This window comes from Anticarsia gemmatalis, chromosome 29 (assembly GCF_050436995.1).
Source record: "Anticarsia gemmatalis isolate Benzon Research Colony breed Stoneville strain chromosome 29, ilAntGemm2 primary, whole genome shotgun sequence".
NCBI lineage: Eukaryota > Metazoa > Arthropoda > Insecta > Lepidoptera > Erebidae > Anticarsia > Anticarsia gemmatalis.
The window spans coordinates 618975-642591 of NC_134773.1; the positions used below are offsets into that span (position 1 = coordinate 618975).

The 23617-nt window shown below is 36.1% G+C and overlaps 2 protein-coding genes across 6 annotated transcripts in view; one reads left to right on the plus strand and one right to left on the minus strand.

Moving 5' to 3' along the window:
- LOC142985114 (transcription elongation regulator 1-like) overlaps nt 1-17758 on the plus strand; it is a 57157-nt gene extending 39399 nt beyond the window's left edge. For 4 of the 5 annotated variants that reach the window (XM_076133077.1, XM_076133080.1, XM_076133081.1 and 1 more), the window contains 6 exons: nt 13279-13479; nt 14227-14349; nt 14905-15069; nt 15656-15825; nt 16537-16689; nt 17625-17758. In XM_076133077.1, coding sequence (XP_075989192.1) covers nt 13279-13479; nt 14227-14349; nt 14905-15069; nt 15656-15825; nt 16537-16666 — 789 coding nt within the window. In that variant the 3' untranslated portion in view covers nt 16667-16689; nt 17625-17758. Of the gene's footprint in view, nt 1-1292; nt 12180-13278; nt 13480-14226; nt 14350-14904; nt 15070-15655; nt 15826-16536; nt 16690-17624 lie in introns of those variants that run through there. The other variant, XM_076133082.1, reaches the window with a different exon arrangement.
- Nucleotides 17759-18192: 434 nt separating this feature from the next.
- LOC142985153 (uncharacterized) lies at nt 18193-23238 on the minus strand. Its single transcript, XM_076133150.1, has 7 exons — nt 22963-23238; nt 22041-22694; nt 21064-21261; nt 20419-20541; nt 19609-19731; nt 18816-18898; nt 18193-18368 (listed from the first exon to the last, which is right to left on the minus strand). The coding sequence occupies exons 1-7, from the start codon at nt 23080-23082 to the stop codon at nt 18242-18244; spliced, it is 1428 nt and encodes a 475-aa protein (XP_075989265.1). The 5' UTR covers nt 23083-23238; the 3' UTR covers nt 18193-18241.
- Between the last annotated feature and the right edge of the window lie 379 nt (nt 23239-23617).

The window sequence follows — 23617 nt, forward strand, 5'->3', positions numbered from 1 at the left end:
ACTTTCGCATTTATATTTTTCGATTTTCGTTTTAAGCACATTTTAGAGTACGATTATCATCGCAATTAAAACATTAATAATAAAAATGTGACCATTCATCTATCGGTAGCGAAGCCACCCCGCAGACTTATGACACGGCCTTAGGGTTACAGCTATCTACACCACGATAACTACCCCCGTAGCGGGCGAGCAATATTTCACCCCAACAAAAAACCTGATTCAACCTACCCTCGATTTCGGGCGAGAAAAACCCGGATTTACGGCAAGCAATACCCCTATTTCGGGCATCTGCAAACCCGAATCCCGGTTACGACAAAAGTAGATTTTTGGCACCAAATTTTTCAGTACCTATGGTTTTGTAACTAAATTTTTAGGTATCAAACCATTGGTTTAAAAGTTGTTGCTGAAAAATTTCTACTAAAAAAAGCAGAGTTTTGAAAACTTTGCAACAATGCGATTGTTATTGTATATAGACGATGTTTGAATGTATATTTTTATATATATAAGGTGTGCTATGTATTGTGTTTATATACTTGAGGCCGTGTCAGTCAACAAACCGTGTCCGATGCAGTATCGTTTTAAAAAATAGATATTCCACTATGTGTTTTAAATATTTTGGTATTTTTTTCAATGCTGAGCGTGTTTTTTTAGTTTTTTTGCTTTTGTAGTGTGGTTTGTGGTTTTTAATTGACTAATATGTAATTAAAATCTGTCTTTTTTGTCTTAGATTTGTCGCGTAATTTACAATTGTGTCGATTATGTCCCACTTCAAGAAATAATCTGCCATTCTATTGAACTTTATAATTCAAATCCAACGTTTAACGAAAATATGCTTTATTGAGTAATAAACTATTTTTTGGCTCTTTCGCGTAATTTGCGATAACTTAGTTTATGTGCCACTTCAAGAAATTATTAGTAAGAAATTGCCTAATGCGTCTCCGTGCTTCGGAGGGCACGTAAAAAGTCGGTCCTTCTTTTGTCATTTAAGATAACAGTCGTTAAACCACGTCGAAGGCCTTCGGGGTTACGATAGATAGATAGTATCTTAAGTCACAGACTGACACAGATTTTCGCATATTTGATTATCAATTTTATAGATAATTCGGTTGAATGGTGTAGTAACATCTTAACAGACAGACTGACTCGCTTATTTAATTAAAATATAATTCACGTAGATTATTTAAACTTAAGTTTATCTTAACCACAAACCACACTAAAACCTTTAAAAAAATACCAAAACCAAACACACAGTGGAAACTCGCAAACACGTCTAACGTTCCGTTTGTCAACAGAAGAGCGAGCCGGTCGAGGAGGAACGCAAGCAACCCACGCCCCCACCCGACCAGTGGGCCGAGATCCTCGGCATCCCCGGCGAAGACAAGACCCCCACCAAGAAAACAAGAAAATCACAAGACGCTAAAACAAAAACCACAGAAGAAGAAGCCCCTTCACCGAAACAATTGCGATCTTCTAAAAAAGAACAACCGACCCCTGAAAAGCAGATCAAAGTTGAGAAAACATCCCCAATTAAACCACCGCCAAAGAAGCGAAAACCGGAAGATTATCCATCGCCTGAACAAGACGACTTACCGTTATCTCTCGTGCCTAAGAAAGCAGAGAAGAAAAAGGTCGAGAAAGTTCGACGGCGGAAAAAATCCGAGAAAGAATAGTGCTTAATGTATGTGTTCTTTGGCAGGTGATCGTACCTACGCACCGCACCAAGGAACACACTAACGTGTTGAAGACGTGGGTTTTAAATGACTGCTAACGGATTGTGTTTATGACCAGTGTAAATAATACGGGAATGAATGATAAGGTGTTTTGTTTTTCTATGCATACGGTGGTATATATTAACGTAAGGAGATAATAATAGAAGAAAATTAACCCAATATTGTCCCACTGCTCGGCATTTGGTATAAACGTAAGTCAGTCTAGCTTTTCTTCCAACTATGTTGGAGTCGGCTTCCAGTCTCACCGGATGCAGCTGAATACCAGTATTTTATATGCAGCGTCTTTTATTTGTCAAAGGCCAGTCGTAGACCTGCAATAAGTTTGCATATTGTATAAGAACCATCAAAAATATAATGTATTGTGTTATGTTATTGATCGTTTACGAACGGCCTTGGTTACTTGATTTTAATTATTATAATTTAAATGAATTATTATATTGTTTGATTTAAAATTACATTATTTATTCATCAATCAAATTATTTATTGTAAAATTAATCAATTTATTTACCTAAAAAGGTATTTATTTTACCCAAAAAAATTTTGTTTAACTATAAATACTGGTACGAAATCTATGAAATTATTGTACAACCGTATGCAAAGACGGGCAGACACAACAAGTGATATAATTTAGTGTATATAAACGAATTACCCACGTTGACAGTGCGATGCGATAAATACAATAGTTTAAAGACATTTTTAACACATTTAATCTTTATATAGAATGGGTAGACTGATGTAATATAATGTCGTCCTAGCCAAAATGACGGCTACGGCGGCCAGTATAATTTAAACCATGACTCTGCAGGACTTTGTTTATAGTGTGTTGTGTACAATACACAGATACACTCTGTATTACATCACTCTCATAGTGCGTGTGACGGATAACAGGCATGATCAGTGAACATCAGCAGTGAAATCATGAACGACGGCTTTATCAATTTATTTATTGACTATATACAAATGTTTACAGGAGAACTTAATAAACAACAGTCGTTAAGCCACGTCAAGGGCCTTTCGGGCGGCTTGAACAACTTTGACACTAGGTTGACCACTAACCATACGATGAGAGAGAGAGAACTTAATGCCTTAGGTAGACGCTGACCCAGAAGCCTATGTTGGACCTCTTATCTTGAACTATATAAATATTTATTTAAACTTAATATACAGAGCTGTATAAAGGCGGACTTAATGCCAGGGGCATTTTCTGCCAGTCTACCTTAGGGTGATGCAGAGATATTGTGTTTTGTTGTGAAAGCGTGACAAACGGACTTTATATTTTTAGTATTTCGTTTAGCTATAGCGAACATAATTTCATTATGGTATTATAGATTTCCCTCTACATGCAAAACTCGCAAACTCGTTATATCTCTCTATTCAAAAAGTAAACTATTCTATACAATATTTTTATTAGAAAAACAATCAGTCTGCCCGTTTCTATAGTAATAGAATTAGAAATAAAATACACGTGCTATTAATAAAAGCTTATTTACTCTTAATACATAATTTCTTGCCTTTGATATTTGTGTTGTCTATCGATCAATTCCAGAACATCAAAACCCATTCTGACTATTTATCAATTGTAGCAAATTAGGTGTTGATGACAATTAATATATTGTTACAATAACTAATGTAACGTTTAATCTATTTTTCCATTGGTAGATGATCGATCGATATCATTGGTCGATAATTGATTGATTATTCATTGAGAAAATCAGTAGCTTAAAACATATTTATTTTATATTAAAAAAACCGTTTGTCAACCTAAGCTTTTATTATAATAGCACGTGAATTTTATCCGTCGTTTTAAACATTATAACCAATTCGGCCGAAACTGTATATATAGCAAAATTCTAGTATATAAGTAATTTTAAATTATATATAAATACATAGTTTTAGTACAAGGGTACATTATGTACATGAAGAGAAATACATCACTGAATGAATTATAAATATGCGATGTTTCATTCAGATTTAAAATATCAGTAGCCAAATGGTGGACTGAGATCTCTCTCAAATTTGAAATCGGTTTCAAACACTCTAAACTTTAGACTATGACACTAACCCCCGGTCTTTGAGTACATTTAGCGGTAGTTTATCTATTCAATAGCGGTTTTTTTATTTGATTTTAAACGCTATTGAATAGATAAACTACCGCTAAATGTGCCTCAGAAACCGGGGGTTAGACAGTTCTTTAGATAACTTATTTGATAGAATATGTCTGTCAAAATTCTTTAAGATAAGCTATCTAGAGCTTAAATAAGCTGGAAAACTGGCCTTAACAGTCAACTTCATAGTCTAAACTATTTAAAGAAACTTTTGTAAAATAAACACTTAATGAAAACGATTTCAAACGAAAAATCCCATTTTGATAAGAAATTAGTTCCCATAATGGGATTTTTTAGATATCTGTGTAAATAAATTGAGATATTTCAGTCTCCTTTTCAGGCTTTCAGTCAGTACCGAATGTGAAAGATCGGTTGAAAAGTGTGTGACAATCGGTAGAAGAGATAATGTGTTATGACCGCCTAAACGCAGTATACTGCTTTCAAAGCTCTTATGAGTATCAATATGATGACGATATGGGAATTATATGTGTATAAGTGTTACTATAATGGTGGATAATCGGTTATAGTTACTATCTATCGAAAATCAACCGATGATAATTGACAGTCGATTTTTTATTATTCTTTGTCGATAATCGATTGGAATTTTATCGATTTTTTTTATAGTATATCAATTATGAATCAATTTTCGATTAGTATTTGATTTATTTGTATTGTCTATGTGTAAATAATAATATAATGTAACGGGTCTTAAACAAGATTGAAAATTAATGTTAGTATATTTGTTTACCCGACGTTTCGATCGAATTACATCGACTGTGGTCACGGGCTGACGTCTGGTAAATAAATAAGGTATAAAAAAATAATAAATGTAGTCAATTAATGTCCCACTGCTGGGCAAAAGTCTCCCGTAATGAGGGAGGGGTTAGGCCTTGAGTAAATAAGGTATCTTAATGTTTAATTTTCAATCGCGTTTAGGACCCGTTACATTATAATATGTGTACAAGTCGCGAGAGTTTTAAAATAGTACCACCTGATCGAATATCAATTAATGATAAATCGATAATCGGTCGGGAAAAAAGTCTTTTCGCATTATAGTATGTATGAACTTGTAATAAAATCTTTTCTCTACACTAAAAGCTCGATATTTGTGTACCTCACGAGCTCACTGAAAGAAACCTAATGAACCGTGTACTCATTTGTGATTGTTGAAGCCAGAGAGATTTTATTACAAGTTCATACATACTATAATGCGAAAAGACTTTATCCCCGACATAATAATTTGTCAATAAGTATACCTAATTGATTATCGACCATTCTCTATAGTAATACAAACTCTGCCTACCTCTTTGTAGGTATCGGGGTATTATGTTATGATTTTATAACAATACACTATGTATTGAGCTACCCCGTGATTTTGTATCCGACGGGTGTTGTATCATATATTTGTATTACGTTGTATTCAATACAAAAACATTGTATTTATCACTTTTCTAGTCTTATTCATTGATCAGTGTGTTAATAAGTAACATTACATAGATGTAGGTGCAGTGTTTCAGCTGAGCGTCTCCGTGATACAAGTCACCGTTGTTGTTTATAACTACAGTTCACCACAAACGTACAACTTTGACACTAGGTTGACTTCAGTCTAGCCTTTCTTCCAGCTATGGAAGTCAGCTTCCAGTCTCACCGGATGCAGCTGAATACTAGTATTGAACATGCAGCGACTGTCTATCTGACCTCCACAACACAGTTACCTGGCTTATAACACGATACTCCTTTTTACATAGGGTCAGGTGACAATCAGTCGGTACATACACACACACACACATACATACATACATACATACATACATACATACATAAAATCACGCCTTTTTCCCTCACAGTAGGCAGAGAGCAACGTAACTTGCGTACTCCCTACGAATTAGTGTCGTATGCGACTGAAATACACAATTTTTTTGTATTGAATACAATATTTATGTAGTATGAATACATAAATTGTACATATTTGTAGTTACTAAGTTACGTACATGGATTAATGTTTTTTAATGTATTGTATGGGTACTGAAAGTATCCTTTTATCATGTTTATACGCTTCGGAAGATGTTCGGTTATAATCGGGTATTTTCGCCAAAAATCTATCAGTCTAGCCTTCCAAACTATGTTGGAGTCGGCTTCCAGTCTCACCGGATGCAGCTGAATACCAGTATTTTACATGCAGCGACTGTCTATAAGACCTACACAACACAGTTACCTGGGTTATAACACGATACTAAGTAAGACTGGTTGTCAGACTTTCAAGCTTCTGACTGCTGTTAACGACTGTCAAAGATCGTTGAAAATTACAGCCGGGACCCACAATTTAACGAGCCTTCCGAAATACGGATCGCGTAAAATGCCTATAGAAAAAGAAAAAGTCATACAGGTTCAACATTATTTACGAAAAAATTGCTTGAGTATTTTTACGAACCTTTTATTAGAAAAAGAGTAATAATTTCCTGATGAAGGAAATTAACCTTTTCACCGCCAGAGTAATATTGAAAATCGGTGTTCCCCACGCCAAGCAATAAATTCCTTCGTTTATACCTACAAAATAATAGTCACGGGAAAAGTGTATATCGATAAAACTTCGATTAATTTTACGTGTTCTTATATTATGAGTAAAAATTGCATAAAAGTACCACAAAATTTTATTGAATTTCTCCCATGTGTCAACTTTACACTACTCAGTACTCATTACCCAAAAATAACAATGATATACACGAACAATTTGCATAAAAAAAGTACTTAATTCAAATATTTTATTCAAAAAGTCACAGCACTAATCCCAGTTGTGACGACACCTTTTGACGTTAAGAAACGCCACTGGCGTAGTCAGCGCTGCGATTTCAAATTTTGCCGCCTTATATTAGAGATGTACCAGTGTGGCAAGTCGGAGTGAAGTATAATATATCGTTACGTTTAATCATTCATCTGAATACGTTAAATTATAATCAATACTCAATTTTGCACAATTGTTTCGTACTCGTATCTTACGATTTTAATAAATGTAGAAATAAAATTTTCGTAATATTTTTCTAGTCTATAAAATTTATTTTGATGTAGTAACATGGAAACACAGTTTGAAAGAACTCTATGACTCGGTAAAATAAATATGTTTTGTGCTCTATGATTCGAAATACGAAAAATTTATTATACACAAGAATTTATGTACCTATTATTAATAACGTATTGCAACAACACTACGAGTGTCCAGCAGCGCGGGTGACGTCAGAGCGCGCCGTCTGATTCCGTCAGTGGCGTACGAAGCACTGTAAGGGATTCCGCTAATAGAGATGCGCGAGAGTTGCCACAAAATGATCGATTTGCACTTATTTAGTCATGAGTTTATCACTAGATATGGTAGTTTTATTACATATTTAGGTTTGTATTGAATCTAATTTAAAACATATCAGACAAAAAATTTTTTTTTCAGAAAGGAGTGAAGTATTTCAATTTGTTTTCGAAATATTGCATAAAGTGTTTAGATTGTAGTCCTTTTCCTTGCACATCACTAGTTGACGCGTCTTCACGTCTGTGGCGTGGATTTGCGGGCTAAATTTATACATTTTGCATGATGATTTACTTTGTTTTTTTTTCAGGTACAACTGTCTAATTATTATATGTCTTTGTGTAATAATGTAATAAATATGTTTAGGTAATAATAACAGGAGAAAGAAAACACTTGAAACGTATTGTTGTATGTTTATTTTGAACTATAAAAAAGTGATATTTTTGACGTGCTATCACGTCGATGGCGTCGTGAGCGATTTTCAATTTTACGTCTCTTAACGTCCGTGGCGGTGAAAAGGTTAACTTTTTATAATGTCTGAAAAATTATTACGTCTAGTATTCAATCTTATTAAACATACGTTTATAATCGAAATCTATCGAAGCGTGTAAATAAATACGTGCTATGTTTCAATTTACGTGTACACTGAAACTGAAAATTATATACTTATTGGCAAATATATAGTAAAATGTTATATAATTGATAGATATCTGGGCCTGATTATCACAATGGAGAATGTTAACAAATTTGGATTATTAGCTCTCAATATTCTCTGTTAGAAATAAAAAATACTAGTGAAAGAATTACTTTGATACGTCAATTAGTTTCCGATTTATAAGTAAAACAAGTTGCAACCGCGCGAGTCGGTGACGTCATTCTACATTACGCTAAGTCTGGCTCACATAGTCTTTTTTAATAATATTTACTATTATTACACTTTAAATGTAATAAGCAGACGAAAACACAACAAAATACTGCATAAACTATTACATCTACGGCTGGAGACTTGATATTAAGCGGGACGCGGCCCGCGCGGCATGGTGTACTATGACGTCACGCCGTTAGCGGGACTCGATATTTTTTGAAACTTTGAATGCTTGTAAAATCAAAACTACTTAGTATTTTTGACTGAAACGAAAACTAGTTTGCATGTACATGTACAGGCTTTACTGAGTCAAAATTTCAAGCGATTTGGCATACCTAGTAACATTCTCCATTGTTTGACTCTTTCAACAAAATGCACTGACCCCCGGTTTCTGAGGTACATTTAGCGGTAGTTTATCTATTCAATAGCGTTAAAATTCATTGAAAAAGAAACTGTTTGAATAGATAAACTACCGCTAAATTTAAAACACTAACCCCCGGTTTCTGAGGTACATTTAGCGGTAGTTTATCTATTAAAACAGTTCTTTTCAATGAGCTTTAACGCTATTGAATAGATAAACTACCGCTAAATGTACCTCAGAAACCGGGGGTTAGACAAACTTTATAAGCTTTTCTTACAGTATGTTATGATTCATATTTTACAAATACTGAAAGTCTGAAAAGTTCAGGAAAGTTTATTTCAAATAAAGAGACCAACGCAAATCAACGTGTTTTCAAAATAAAACTGTGATTCCTTGTAATTTCAGACTTTCAGTATTTAAAGCAAAAATAAGTTTTTATTCTCAACATTTACTTAACTTATTTCATGAAATTAACATGTATCGATAAAAAAATATTGATTTTAATTAAAAACCCGATATAGTAAGACCAAAATACTATTATTTAATGTAAAATAATTACCAATATTACTACTACCTTTGTTTTAACAACAATCGCCTTTTATTAAGTTCAGTGTACACGTAACTTAAACAAAAAAATAATATTTAAGTATAATAATATATGTGTTTATGCCTCAATATATTAATAAATAGTTGTTATAAGGAACCCTGTAAACGTCTCGACTATATCCTACGACTTGCGACTAAACCTCGACTTACGACTAAACGCTAATACTAATCGCAAAAATGACTTAGTAGAGAGCATTCACAAGGACTTATAGCAGCATTTCTTAAGCTTTTTTTCAGTCCAAAACACCCCCTAGGAATTTAATACACAATTTTAAACAACCAGTTTTCTTTTTAAATTTAAAATAAATTATTGTATAATAATGTCTTCTTAAGTCCCCAACCCGCACTTGGCCAGCGTGGTAGACTCAAGGCCTAACCCCTCCCTCATTACGGGAGGAGACCCTTGCCCAGCAGTGGGACATTAATGGGTTAAATTTATTTTATTTATTTATTAATGTCTTCTTAGCTGGTATTATTTATTTAAACTTAATATTCTACTATGTATAAAGACGGACTTAATGCCAGGGGCATTTTCTGCCAGTCTACCTTAGGGTCTTAGTATGATGCAGAGATAGTTACGAAGGTGATTAAAAGAGGAAGTAATTATTAGGCTGCGATAGCCATCTTAATTGCAACCAGTCAACTGTGTTGTAGTTAGTTTATAGTGTGTTGTGTACAATACACAGATACAGTCTGTATTACATCACTCTCATAGTGCTTTAAGGTTAGGTCCAAAACCTCAATCAGCGGAACCTTGCATGCGAAGCTCTCTACTAAGTTGTAAGACTATTATTCTAATATTTGACTTTATACAGTGACTATTTTGTTGTCTGATTTTCGCAGCCGTTGTTATAAAACGTTTAAAATATTAGCCACCTTTACACACACACTGTATCGCACGTTCTTAGGAGCGTACAGTATTACGCGCGGGAAAGCAGCGCGGTCTTTGAGAGCGATTTTCTTCGCGGACTTGACAGATGAGCGCGGCGCGTGCTCTTTCCTTTCTCCTTACACGCGCGATTGTTGTTTCATGCGCGATAGAGTGTGTGTGTAAAGGGGGCTATTATCTCTGAATTTCTTTCGGAACTGTATTAAACGGCTCTCACGATGTTTTCTTTGATCATTATTTCGAAGACAGAACGTGGACTTACTACGGTTCCTTACACTTGAAAATTTACATTTGAACTTTTCGAAAACACTAAGAATCTTACAAAGGAAATTTTACTAAATTTAAATCTATTCAAAATTATGTCTGTCTTGACTATCCCAAATGACAACTCCGACTATGACTTTGACTTATGAATTACGTAAGAACTAATATCTAATATTGTACGGGAACTCTCGCGAACATGCATTATTCTTCAAATTGTTTGACATTTCGGCCCGTGTGATAATTACCATGGTCTCAATCTCTATCTGCGATAACTATTCCCAACAAATGTACCGGAATCAGTGAATGCAGTTTATTATTTAAAACTAAAATAATGTTACCTTTTAGTGAATTATGATATTTTTGTTATTTAAAGTAGTTTCTTTAAGGTCCATCATTTTTTACACCTTAAATATGAAACGGCACTTATGAATCTGCCCATATATTTTTCTATTTACATACTTGACAGAAATGTCAAGAAAATTGAATTCCTTACGCGTTATTCTCGTATAATATTACACATTAGTCAATGAACGCGAAACTGAATTTCAGACCTGTAAACTATGTCCTATTGACTGCTGACTTTATAAAATACGATCTTCATCCCAAAACTATGACTATTATTACTGACTATCAGTTTTTCCACTTGCAGGTGAAATTAGGTCGATTTATAACACTCCAGCTGACCTAGGCAACTTCGCTCTCATTATCTACTATATCAATGTATAATCAGTCTAGCGTGCGCTCATAGCCAGATGCGTTCACCGGTCGGTAAACGATCTGTGGGTTAAGCAAACCTTGGCGCGGTTATTCCATAGATGGGTGACCGCATAGTGGTATTTGAGCTGAACGTCTCCGTGCTTCGAAGGGCATGTAAAAAGTCGGTCCCGGTTGTTGTCTACTAAGATAACAGTCGTTAAGCCACGTCAAAGGCTAGGCTTGAACAACTTTGACACTAGGTTGACCACTAACCATAGGACAAACAAACAAACAATCAATCTAGCCTATGTTTGTTAAATCTGCAACGTTATCTTGATATCTTCATCTGTTATTGGTGAAACTGAAACGAGACAACACACGGCGTACTTATTTACATTTTGACTGTGACTATTAAGAGTCGCGATCTGCATAATGACTATTTTAATTTCTATGATTAAATAACTGCTTTATGACTTGACTAAATAAGATGTTATTTTATGATTATGACTATCTACACTTTATACTATGTGCCACTAGCGACTGACTTTTGACTATCTGAAAATGCCATATGACTATTAAGACGTTCTCATAAATGATTAGACTGTCGCCGTGTGTCATGACTATCCTTTTAAAATAAGGGCCAGTTACTGTTTCACGGCTTCTGTATAAGCGTCGGTTAAGCTATCCGGTAGATTGTAACAGTGATAATAACTGTTATTATTCCATCTGATAATCTAATCGAAACTTATCCAGAGGTTGTAAAACTGGAGTTAAATGTCATTAAGTAATCAGTGTCTATGTTTTACAAGTCGTTATTTAATAAATAAATAGATTACAATAAGAATATTCAATAAAAATGACTATCAAGATTTAAATGACTTTGAAATGAAATTTTAATTTAATCCCGTATTTTATGACTATTCAAAATTGTGACTGTGACTTGAAGACATATATAAAATTTGACTATCCTGACTCTTTTGACTGTTGTGACTATTGATAATAACTATCTTGAATTAATCGACTTGTTGACTCACTATTTTAATTAATTGATTTCCTGACTATGAAGACTATATGACTATTTTGACTAAGTATCGACTAATATGACTACGAAATTAACAAACAACTCTGACCACGAATTAACAAACCGACTTTAATGACTATCAAGTTTAGTATATAACACAGAATGACTATCATTTTCCCCCCGACATGGACTATCCAGACTCAATCGACTAATTTTTAATCGAATAAGCATTTTTATAATAATAAGTACATTAGTAAAGTTTTTATTTTAAATGTAACACTGTAAATAGGTTTTATATATTGTTTTTGAAACTAGTAACGATCATTGTGAATAAATTGATTATTGTCTACGGGTGTTTGTTTATTTTTGAAACCTTATCTCCTGAATTGGTGATCTAGGACAAACTAATTTGTGTCCGCAGATCCGCCCGCGTATGTCGCCCGCATGTCTTCTTACCTTTAACATTCGTCACACTGACATATTTTATTTTATTAGGGTTTGACGTGAAAATAATGCAATCGAGCGAACAGACTTTCAGTTTGTTTTCATAAATATAGTTTTCGTCAATAATTTTGAAAAAAATAAAAACAAGTAAATCCGGCTAAGTGCGAGTTCCGCACGTTCTCGCAGCACGGGGTTCCGTAATATTCATTTTTTAACTTAAGATTGCGAATATCTGTTGTCGTTATATAAGTAACTTTTGTCAAAGAGAAACCCCCTTAATATTTATTTTATTCTGTTTTTAAACCGTATCTATTTGTTGTTACAGCGGCAACAGAAACACATAATCTGTGTAAATGTCAACTGTCTAACTATCACGGTTCATGAGATACAGCCTGCTGACAGACAGACAGCGAAGTCTTAGTTATAGGGTCCCGTTTTTACCCTTTGGGTACTGAACCTGAAAAACACAGCGCAATTGAGTGTATAACTCAACTCACACTATGGCGTAGTTGACCGGGCAAAATGTGGAAGCATATTCATAATTCTACATTTATATTTTTTATAGAAAAAACAATTCCCGCTCTAAGAATTGCTCTTGTGTCGCGAGGACTTTTACAAACGTGCAAACAGCGGACACAAAGTACTACCAGTGAACAAAATATTTGTGGATTTCACAAATTATTGTTCCGTGTGGCAATCGAACCCACGACCTCCTGACGCAATGGTAGCGGCGTGGCAACCTAAACCACAGCACCACTCAGCAGTCTTCGACAAATTTTGTATTAATACCCAAGAACTATATTTATTTATTTATCTTCCTTACAACTATCTTTACAGGTTTGTACCCAATGCGACAGTGTGGCATATTTATAATGTAACTTCTAAATTCAATTCTTCTTGTAGTCTAAATTAACATAATATAATTAACTTTTTAATATGACTGTTCTTACCATACTAAACTGAAATATTTTAACATAAATTAAATTAGACATATTGTCTTCTAGGAGCCAGCTCCGGAGCCCGTGGAAGCCGAGGCGGAGGAGGCCGAAGCCCCGAGCGACGGCGAGTCGGCGGCGCGGGCCAAGGAGGCGCGCGCGCAGGCCTCCATCAAGGAGCGAGAGCGGGAGGTGCAGCGAGCACTCGCCAACAGTCTGCGCGACCGGGACAAGGAGAGGGAGTACCATAAGAGGGATGAGGCTGTACAGGTATTGAACAAAAATCCATACTAATATTATAAATGCGAAAGTAACTGTGTCTGTCTGTTATTCAATCACGCCTAAACTACTGAACTAATTTGCATGAAATTTGGAATGGAGATATTTTGATACCCGAGAAAGGACATAGGCTACTTTTTACCCCGGGAAAATGACGCATTTCCATGGAAAAATTCAGGTGGTGGACGAAGTCGCGGGTAAAAGCTACTATTTTATATTCTTAAACTTAGCTGCCTCTATCTTTCTATCAGCCTAGTCTTTCTTCCAGCTATGTAGTCGGCTTCCAGTCTCACCGGATACAGGTGAATACCAGTATTTTACATGCAGCGACTGTCTATCTATCTATCGTATGGTTAATGGTCAACCTAGTGTCAAAGGTTTTCAAGCCGCCCGAAGGCTTTTATACCGAGTCTTCAACCACCATTATGCTAAATTATGAATCAATATTATATAAAACTCTTACTGACTGACTGATGGACAACGCACAGTCGAAACTACTGAGCGTACAAACTTGACATTTGCGAAACGTAGAAAAGCACTAACCCCTGGTTTCTGAGGTACATTTAGCGCTATTTTATCCATTCAATAGTGTTTAAACTGATATAAAAAAACATTATTGAATAGATAAACTACCGCTAAATGGGGGTGTAAGTGAGTCTTCTTCCCTCCCGAAAGTAGTAACAATGGTAAAACTCGATCACACATTTTAGTCACCTAAATCTTATTTGTTTTGTACAGCATTTCAACGCGTTGCTAGCGGACCTAGTTCGTAACCCGGACTTGCCGTGGAGAGACGCCAAGAAACAGCTGAAGAAGGACCACAGGTACAGCCTCGCCGAACTACTCACCAAAGATGATAAGGTAAATATATTTTATACTAATTTTAATATATAAAACTCAAAGGGGACTCACTGACATAGTGATCTATCAACGCACAGCTCAAATCATTGCCCTCGATTTCGTCCGTGTGTTTTGTGACTTAGGACAGAATTTTTATACAAACTTTCATCCCCTATTTTATCCCTTGAGGGAAGAATTGATAAAAACTCTTTCTTAGCGTCATAACATCTACCTGCAAGCCAAATTTCTGCTCGATCCGTCCAGTGGTTTGTGCTGTGCGTTGATAGATCACTATGTCAGTCAGTCACCTTTGAGTTACACATATATTTAGCTTATTCCGAGTGGTTTAAGCGCCCCCTACGCAAGTGGTCGCTCATCAAGAAGTTATATGTGTATGAAAAATAATTATCACTTGTTCCAACGTTGAAGAAAAACATCGTGAGGAAACCTTGCATGCCTGAGCGTTCCAGTGTGGTGGACTCAAGGCCTAAGCCCTCCCACATTACGGGAGGAGACCCTGGCCCAGCAGTGGGACATAAATAGGCTAAATTTATTATTATTTGTGTATATTTCCAGGAGCGTCTCTTCATGCAGCACACGAGCGCTCTGGCGTCCAAACGTCGCGACAAGCTGCGCAGTCTGTTGCAGGAGCGAGGAGTGTCGTGCACCGCTCACTGGCGGGACGTGAAGACCATGCTGGGAGAGGAGCCCACCGCGCCGGTCTATAGTAGCGCCTCACAGGTATGTTGAACTAACACCTTAAATATATTAGGTCGGGGAAAAGTCTTTTCGCATTATAGTATGTATGAACTTGTAATAAAATCTTTTCTCTACACAAAAAAGCTCGATATTTGGGTACCTCACGAGCTCACTCCATATGGAAGCGTCCATAGCCAGTTGCGCTCACCGGTCGGTAAACGATCTGTGGGTTAAGCAAACCTTGGCGCGGTCATTCTATAGATGGGTGACCGCTTAGTGGTATTTGAGCTGGGCGTCTCCGTACTTCGAAGTCGGTCCCGGTTGTTGTCAATTAAGATAGCAGTCGTTAAGCCACGTCAAATTCTTTTCGGATTCAACACTGACGCCCAGTTTCTACGTACATATCTAAAGCCGCTAAAGCCATTACATTTACTTGACATTTGCGGAGTAAAAGCAAATCTGTTTCTTCATAAAACTATCAGTAAACTCGTAAAGAACCAAATTTGACTGTTATTCTTTACTTTAACCCTATACTTCGGCTTTTACTTATGATAAAGAAACTGGCACAACATTAACACAAAATTGACCACTTAAACGATAAAATAAAAGTAAGACCTTCCTTTTATAGATGGAGCGTGAATTCCGCGACTACCAACGCGACAAGCAGTCTGCGGCGAAGACGGCGATGAGACAGCTACTCCTGGAGACCAGGTCCATCACCCACAAGAGCCTGAGCGCGGTGAAGGAGAACCCTAATGCGTTGCAACACGTGCTGGATGCGCTCAAACATGACGCTAGGTATATAATTTAATTATAATATACTAGCTGACCCGCGCAACTTCGCTTGCGTCACATAAGAGAGAATGGGTCAAGATTTTCCCCGTTTTTGTTACATTTTTTATTGTTACTCTGCTCCTTTTGGTCGTAGCGTGATGATATATAGCCTATAGCCGTCCTCGATAAATTAATTATTATAATTGTTATTATTAATTATTGTCTAGTTGAAGTTGTGTTGATGTATTTTGAGTTACTACACTATTGTATTATTAGTGCGACATATAAAATCACGCCTTCTTCCCATAGAGGTAGGCGGAGACTAAAGAACGCCAATTGGTACGATCCTTTTAAACTTCCCTTGCCTCACTATACTGCAATGAGTGCTACAAGTGATGTGTGTATTATAAATATTGCTCACTTGTTATAACGGTGAAGGAAAACATCGTGATGAATGACATGTCTGACAGTTGTTTTATTGCGGAGTTGGTTGTAAAGGTTCGATAATGAAACGAGTATCTTGCTGTAATACCAGACGTATAATAAATCAATAGCTGACTCATAAATTACATATATGTATAAGTGAGATATGTGACACACATACTACATAACACAGCTCTTGAAGGTATACTTAGTCCGTAATCCATACTTGTTCATCGTGGTGGACTCAAGGTATAATCGCTCCCCAAGGTATAATGGGACAGGAATCATTCAAAATTTTCATTTGTGTTCTAGGTACACAGCACTAGACCACATAGCGGAAGAGCGACAACAGATTATCACGAGCTACCTCGAGGAACTAGAGAAGAAAGGCCCTCCCCCTCCGCCCACCGCCACCGAGCCCTCCCGCCGGACCAAGCAGTGACACCACACTAGTCTTATTAAGAGGTATAACATAAGGAATCATTTATTCATTCAGGTCAAATATTGACACTTATGATAGTCGTTACAATTACTGAATCTACCACTAGCTCGGAAAGTATACAGTCTTATGAGAAGAGCTAGCAACTAACTCACACACCATGTTTTGAATCGCCAAAAGATTTTTAATTGATTCATACATACGTAAAATCACGTCTTCCTCCCACAAGGTAGGCAGAGACCAGAGAACGCTACTTGGTACGATCCTTACAAACTTCCATTGTTTCATTCACGTCCAATCATTCATTTTCTGTTTTTTTATTTAGTCATATATTAATTTTCTTATTAGTGTATATTCAGAAGTATATAAGTATGTTTATCAGTTATCTGGTTACAGTACAAGCTCTGCTTAGTTTGTAATCAGATGACCATGTGTGAGTTGTACAAAACATATTATTACTAACTTTTGCCCGCGACTTCGTCCGCGTGATTTGTCACAATTTTGACTTAGGACAGAATTTTCATACAAACTTTCATCCCTTTGGGCGTAGAATTGATCAAAATCCTTTCTTAGCAGATGTCTACGTCATCGCGTCATAACATCTACTTGCATAGCAAATTTTAGTTCGATCCGTCCAGTGGTTTGGGCTGAGTGTACCTTTGAGTTATATTTAGATTTAGATTATATTAAGGTTAACCTATTAGGTCGGAAAAAAAGTGTTTTCGCATTATAGTATGTATGAACTTGTAATAAAATCTCTTTGGCTTCAAGAATTACAAATGAGTACACGGTTCATTAGGTTTCTTTCAGTGAGCTCGTGAGGTACCCAAATATCGAGCCTTTTTGTGTAGAGAAAAGATTTTATTACAAGTTCATACAACCTGTAGTGCGAAAAGACTTTTTCCCCGATCTAATAAGTTAGTCTTTATACGTTAATTTATAATTATGATTATTTGCACAGGTACTTGGGTTCTAGGTGACACGGACACACAGTGCGAGGAGAAGCGAGAGATAACTGCAGTGTACATTACAAGCGGACAGAGTTAATGATTCCTTTAGATGTAATTTTAAATGAAATAAATGAAAATACCTGTAGTTTACTTGTTTTATTACCTTAAAAAAAAGACGGTTCTCATTTTGTCGCGGGGTTCTTAAACTCGTTTCTGTTTTTAAACTCTCGCGTCGCATGTTTAATGTATAATAGAATCAATTCATTCAAGACACGCATTTTAATTCCCGTATTTTAAAAGTTATGACGCATTTTACCTTAAAATGCCTAACATTTCAGCGCAGGTTGCACTCGTCGTGGTCGAAACATTAGGCATTTTAAGGTAAAATGCGTGTTTCTTGCTAATCTTCGTTTCTGTTTTGCCGCTGGGCAAGTCAATTTGAAGAGGATTTTTCCTGTCCCACTGCTGGGCAAGGGCCTTCCGGAACAAAGGAGGGGTTAGGCCTATAGTCCACCGCGCTGGCCAAGTGCGGGTTGGTTAGTATGTTGAAGTTATAAAATAAAACAAAATGTATGATTATAAAAAAGGTATTTAATACTTGTTTTCTTGTTATATAATATATTGTTGTCTATGTAATAGTAATTTCGTTAGTGACAAGTGCGAGCGGCGGCGAGGGCCCGCTGTATCTGTGCACGTGACGAACGTGCTTGACCGCGTAGTGACGACACTTGTACGAACGACTGCATATTATACACCTGGAAATATAACATTTTATCTATTACTAGCTGACCCGCGCAACTTCGCTTGCGTCACATAAGAGAGAATGAGTAAAAATTCTCCCCATTTTTGTAACATATTTTACTGCTGCTCTGCTCCTATTGGTCGTAGCGTGATGTTATATAGCCTAAAACCTTCCTCGATAAATGGGCTATCTAACAGTGAAAGAATTTTTTCAAATCGGACCAGTAGTTCCTGAGATTAAACAAAAAAACAAACACACAAACTCTTTAGCTTTATAATATTAATAAATAATAATGACTTCCTTTATAGAAATTGTTCCCGCACTAATAATATTGTAATTTTTTTAAAAGTTCAGTTTTGTTTCTTTGAAAAAACAGCTCCCACAATTGCTCTTGTGTCGCGGGGACTTTTTACAAACATACAAACAACGGACACAAAGTAAGTAAATCGTATCTGCTTACCTGTATGTTGAATTACTATGGCATGTCAGTTTGTGCATGTGTAGACTATTGTTCGCCTTAAACGTAGAGGGACAGAGATCACACTGGAAAGAAATAATATATTATCAATTATGTAGACAACGTACAGCAATTATTAGTTATGTATATGTATATTTTGTTCCGAGTGGGAATCGAACCTATGATCTCTGCGCTAAATGTTTCAAGTTGATTACCATATCATTATCATACCACATCATAGATATCGCAGATCAAAATAATTTGTTTGAAACTTCCCCTAATTTTTGAGATTTCTTTAAGAAACCCCTAAATTAAACGAAGCGGACTTAATTAATATCGGCTCCTTTAGTGATACATTTTAGGGCACTTATAATTTAACGAAAATGAAAATATATATTTATTTATCTTCATTACATATATCTTTACAGGTTTGTACCCAATGTGACAACGTGATATAGCCCTTTATTTAACTTAGCATAATAAATACATAAATATGTTTCTTACCATCACTATTATTTCTCTAATATCTATCCCAACGAAATTTGTTAGCCATAAAAAAAATCTATTTCATGAAAATACGAAACATAAAAACATATTGCTGTAAAAAAAGCTCGATATTTGGGTACCTCACGAGCTCACTGAAAGAAACCTAATGAATCGTGTACTCATTTGTGATTCTTGAAGCCAAAGAGATTTTATTACAAGTTCATACATACTACAATGCGAAAAGACTTTTTCCCCGACCTAATATGATGCCAGCCCTTCTAAGGGGTTCCCTAACTTAGGGTCTACTTACTTTGACAGTCTTATCAGTTCGATGTGAATGCTTGTGTTGTGCCAGCAGGTATGCCGCGTGGAACTTGGCGCCACACTCCTCGCAAACAAACGGCTTCTCATTGCGGTGGCGACGCTCATGATTCTGTTACATACATACATACAAAATAAAAGTAGGTACTTGTAGGAAAAGGTAAATAAGAAATATATTATGTATGTAATTATAAGTGTATAAGGTAGTAAATGGTCGATGGTTCGAACCGGGGCAACACACCAATGACTTTTCCAAGTGATGTGTGTATTATAAATAATGATCACTTGTTACAACGGTGAAGGAAAACATCGTGATGCAACCTTGCATGTCTGATAGTTCTTTAGAACAATTCTTGAAGGTATACAAAGTCCCATAGTCCCGCTCTTTGTTAGCGTGGTGGACTCTAAGCCTAACCCTCCCCTTCGTTTGGGAGGAGACCCTTGCCCTGCAGTAGGACAGAAATGGGTTAAAAAAAAGAATATATAAAGTGCTTTATTCTACTTCTTTTCCTGTCTTGTCTTTTTTTGCCTCTGCCCTAAGTAAATTTATAAAAAACTTTCCTAAGTTTGATTGCAGGTCTTTCAAAACAGCAGAGATTTGCCTAAAAACCTCCTACCTAGTAGTTAGTGTACAGTGTGTTGTGTACAATACAGATACACTCTGTATTACATCACTCTCATAGTGCGTGTGACGAACACCACCAGTGAGAGCTCAGACGCAGGACCGACCTCTCACCCAACTGAGATATGACCCAGGGCACATTGCCCAGCATTGGGCCCGTGGGAGTGTAGAACTCACCCTCATAGCTTCAACTCCCGCGCTGGTAAACTCACAGTAGCCACACTGAAACTTTTCATAACCATGTTTAGCTCTGTAGTGCTCTTGTAGACGTAGTTTGTTGCCGAAGCTCTTGCCGCAGTGCTGAAATACATACAAACAAAGTAATTATTACATGATTTTAATGGGGTAACCCTATGGGGAAAGGCGCGATTTTTTAATCTATGTGTACAATTGCCAGTTTGCCACAGTCGAATCACTTCCAAGACAAAAAAAAATATTTTATTTGTTAATTTATCTATATAAAATTTGTATTATCAGTTGATTGACTCCGTGGCGCAGTGGTTTAGTCGCCACGCCGCTACCATTGCGGTTCGATTCCCTAACGGAACAATTACTTCCACGATCCACAAATAATTGTTCTGGGGTCTAGTTATAGGTACTTTATATTTGTATGTTTGTAAAAGTCCCCGAGACACAAGAGCCCTTAGAGCGGGAGTTGTCTTTTTAAAATAAACATAAAATAAATTTGTCTAGTTACAGTGTAACCCAGCGTTTTTTTATGAGTTTTAACGCAATTGAATAGATAAATTACCGCTAAATGTACCTCAGAAACCGGGGGTTAGTTCTCCCATTATACCGACGATTTATTTATCTACATCTCACCTCGCAAACAGGCCTCAAACCCGCATGTTTGACAGCCACATGCATCCTCAGACTAGCTTTCTGCATCACTTGATGACAAACATCACACTCTCTCATCTCTCTCCTCGACTCGCACGCTTTACGTTTACGCTTCTTGTTAGAGCACGATGCTGCGTGCGTGATCAGTGCTTCGCGGGTGTTGTGGTCTGATTTACAGTACTGAAATATTGATCAATTTTTTATAACATACTAGCTGACCCGGCAAACGTTGTTATATTATATTAAATAAAAAAAGTGTCACTTATGGGTATGAAAAATAGATGTTGGCCGATTCTCAGACGTACTCAAGATGCTCACAAAATTTCATGAGAATCGGTCAAGCCGTTTCGGAGGAGTATGGCAACGAAAATTGTGACGCGAGAATTTTATATATTAGACTAGCAGAGTGGCCCGACTTCGTCGGGGTATAGAACAATTTTGTCCCATTAATTCCATCAATTCATTGACCCACACTCAACTATATTGTACATGGCTACATCCACCGTGTTTCGGAAGGCACGTTAAATTGTGGATCTAGTCAGAAACTTGAAAGTCTGACAACAAGTCTTACTGAGGAGTATCAGTTTATAACCCAGGTAACTGTGTTGTGGAGGTCCGATAGACAGTCGCTCCATGTAAAATACTGGTATTCAGCTACATCCGGTGAGACTGGAAGCAGACTCCAACATAATTGGATGAAAGATAAGTCTGATGATGGTTCAGACTTTCAAGCTTCTGACTACTGTTTATGACAGTCAAAGATCTTCGAAATTGACAGCTGGGACCCACAATTTAACGTGCCTTCCAAAACACGGAGGAACTCGATATGTATGAAATGGTCACCCATCCACAGAACAACCTCGGCAAGCTTAACCTCTGAGATCGATCCGCGCGGCTGTTGTTTACCAAGCCACGAGCTAGTTAAATTAAAGTTAGTTATTGAAGTATAATATACTTACTCCACACTTAAAACTCGCCCCACCATGAGTTACAGTCATGTGCTGTTTCAGTCTCTCTCTTAAAACGTACCTATCGCACAACTCACACTTGACCTTTCTCCCATCACTGCCCGGATGTGTCCTCATAATATGAGAGTCAATACTCCTTATTGATAACTCTTTATTACATAGTTTACATAACACTTTTGTTGCTTTCCCTTTAACGGAGTCTGTTATTAATTCATACGGTAATTCTGACTTTAACGTTTGTAGATCTTCGTTAAGTTCACTTTTGGTGTCAGTTTTTTGTTTCAAGAAGGTTTCTGAGTCTGAATCTATTTTGGAATTGTTATCGTTACTTTCAGAATTTGTATCAGGTTGTATTGAATGTGGTTGTTCAATAAATAGTGTCAAAGGTTTATGTTTTGTATTTTCTTTCTTTAATTTCAATTCAGTTTTAATTCCGTTATTACCACTTTGTTGATTTTTCGTTCCTTTCGTTTTCTCGTGAATCGTAAAATCATTTTCGATGAGCATTTCTATCTTGTTTTCAGTTTTTATGCTTAATAATTTATTTTCTGTGTCTTGACATAGTTTTCTAAAGTGAATCGTATCGTTCAGTTTGCTTTTACAGTCTGAACATATGTTTTGTGGCAAGTTATCATTGTAATGTACCTGAAAGAGTATACATCTGAATTTTAGTATAGGTGACTGAAAATATTTTTTACGAAAAATATTGGCCATATAAAAGAGAGTAGTGGGTTAGAATCGCGTGTATAACACTATTTATAATAAATAGTATATTAAAGAATCATTTGAGAATAAATGATACAGGTAACAGCTGTTTATTAGACGTAAATTTAATATTTTTCAGACGTCGTATTTTTGTCCATTATTCAGTATTTTTATCTGTGATTTTGACATAAATGCAAAGATACTGTACCTGAATACCTGTAGCGATATATATAGTATTAGAATACGAATCATAATCATCCATAATATCAAAAATTGGATTCAAAAACTCTGAACTCAAACAAGTTCGACAAACTTTCGAATAATCCATAATTATGAATTAAATGTCATAAAAAATGCGTAGAAAAGTATCCTTTGTTCATTAATAGTGTTAGGGGTACTAATTTAAGGGAGAGAAAGTTAATTTTACTACAATTTTTCGGAAACAAAGTGCAATGTTTGCAATATTGAAGTTTACATCTTTGACATTGTCTTGGTCACTTTGTTATTGACATTTAAATGATTGGGGTAACCAGATTCTAATTGGAAAATTGTCATGTAAGTTGAATATTATTATCAATCTATTTTCAAGGAGTAAGTGCCTTTTGAATCTCCTTAAACCCGTTATTTCTCATTACCTGAGTTAAAACATGAAGCCCCTTGTTAGGACTAGTTGTTAGAGTTAGACTTCAGAAGTTAACCGCAGTAGATTTATAAAATGTACATAATTAAAGATTTACTCGGAAAATATTAAAATTTGTTTCAATTTAATTTGGTTAACTGCATCCTTTTTTAGGAATTTATGAATCACCTTCAAAGAACCTACCATTTGTTAGTTTTTAAGATCTAGCAATTATACACCTTTC

What these genes read in the sequence shown, in the direction of transcription:
- LOC142985153 (XM_076133150.1), bottom strand. Translation starts at nt 23,082, where the DNA reads ATGGATTATTCGAAAGTTTGTCGAACTTGTTTGAGTTCAGAGTTTTTG. An exon ending in GGGCGAGTTTTAAGTGTGGA is followed by an intron (nt 21,262 to 22,040) that starts GTAAGTATATTA and finishes TCAATATTTCAG; the next exon opens with TACTGTAAATCAGACCACAA. An exon ending in CGGGAGTTGAAGCTATGAGG is followed by an intron (nt 19,732 to 20,418) that starts GTGAGTTCTACA and finishes TGTATGTAACAG; the next exon opens with AATCATGAGCGTCGCCACCG.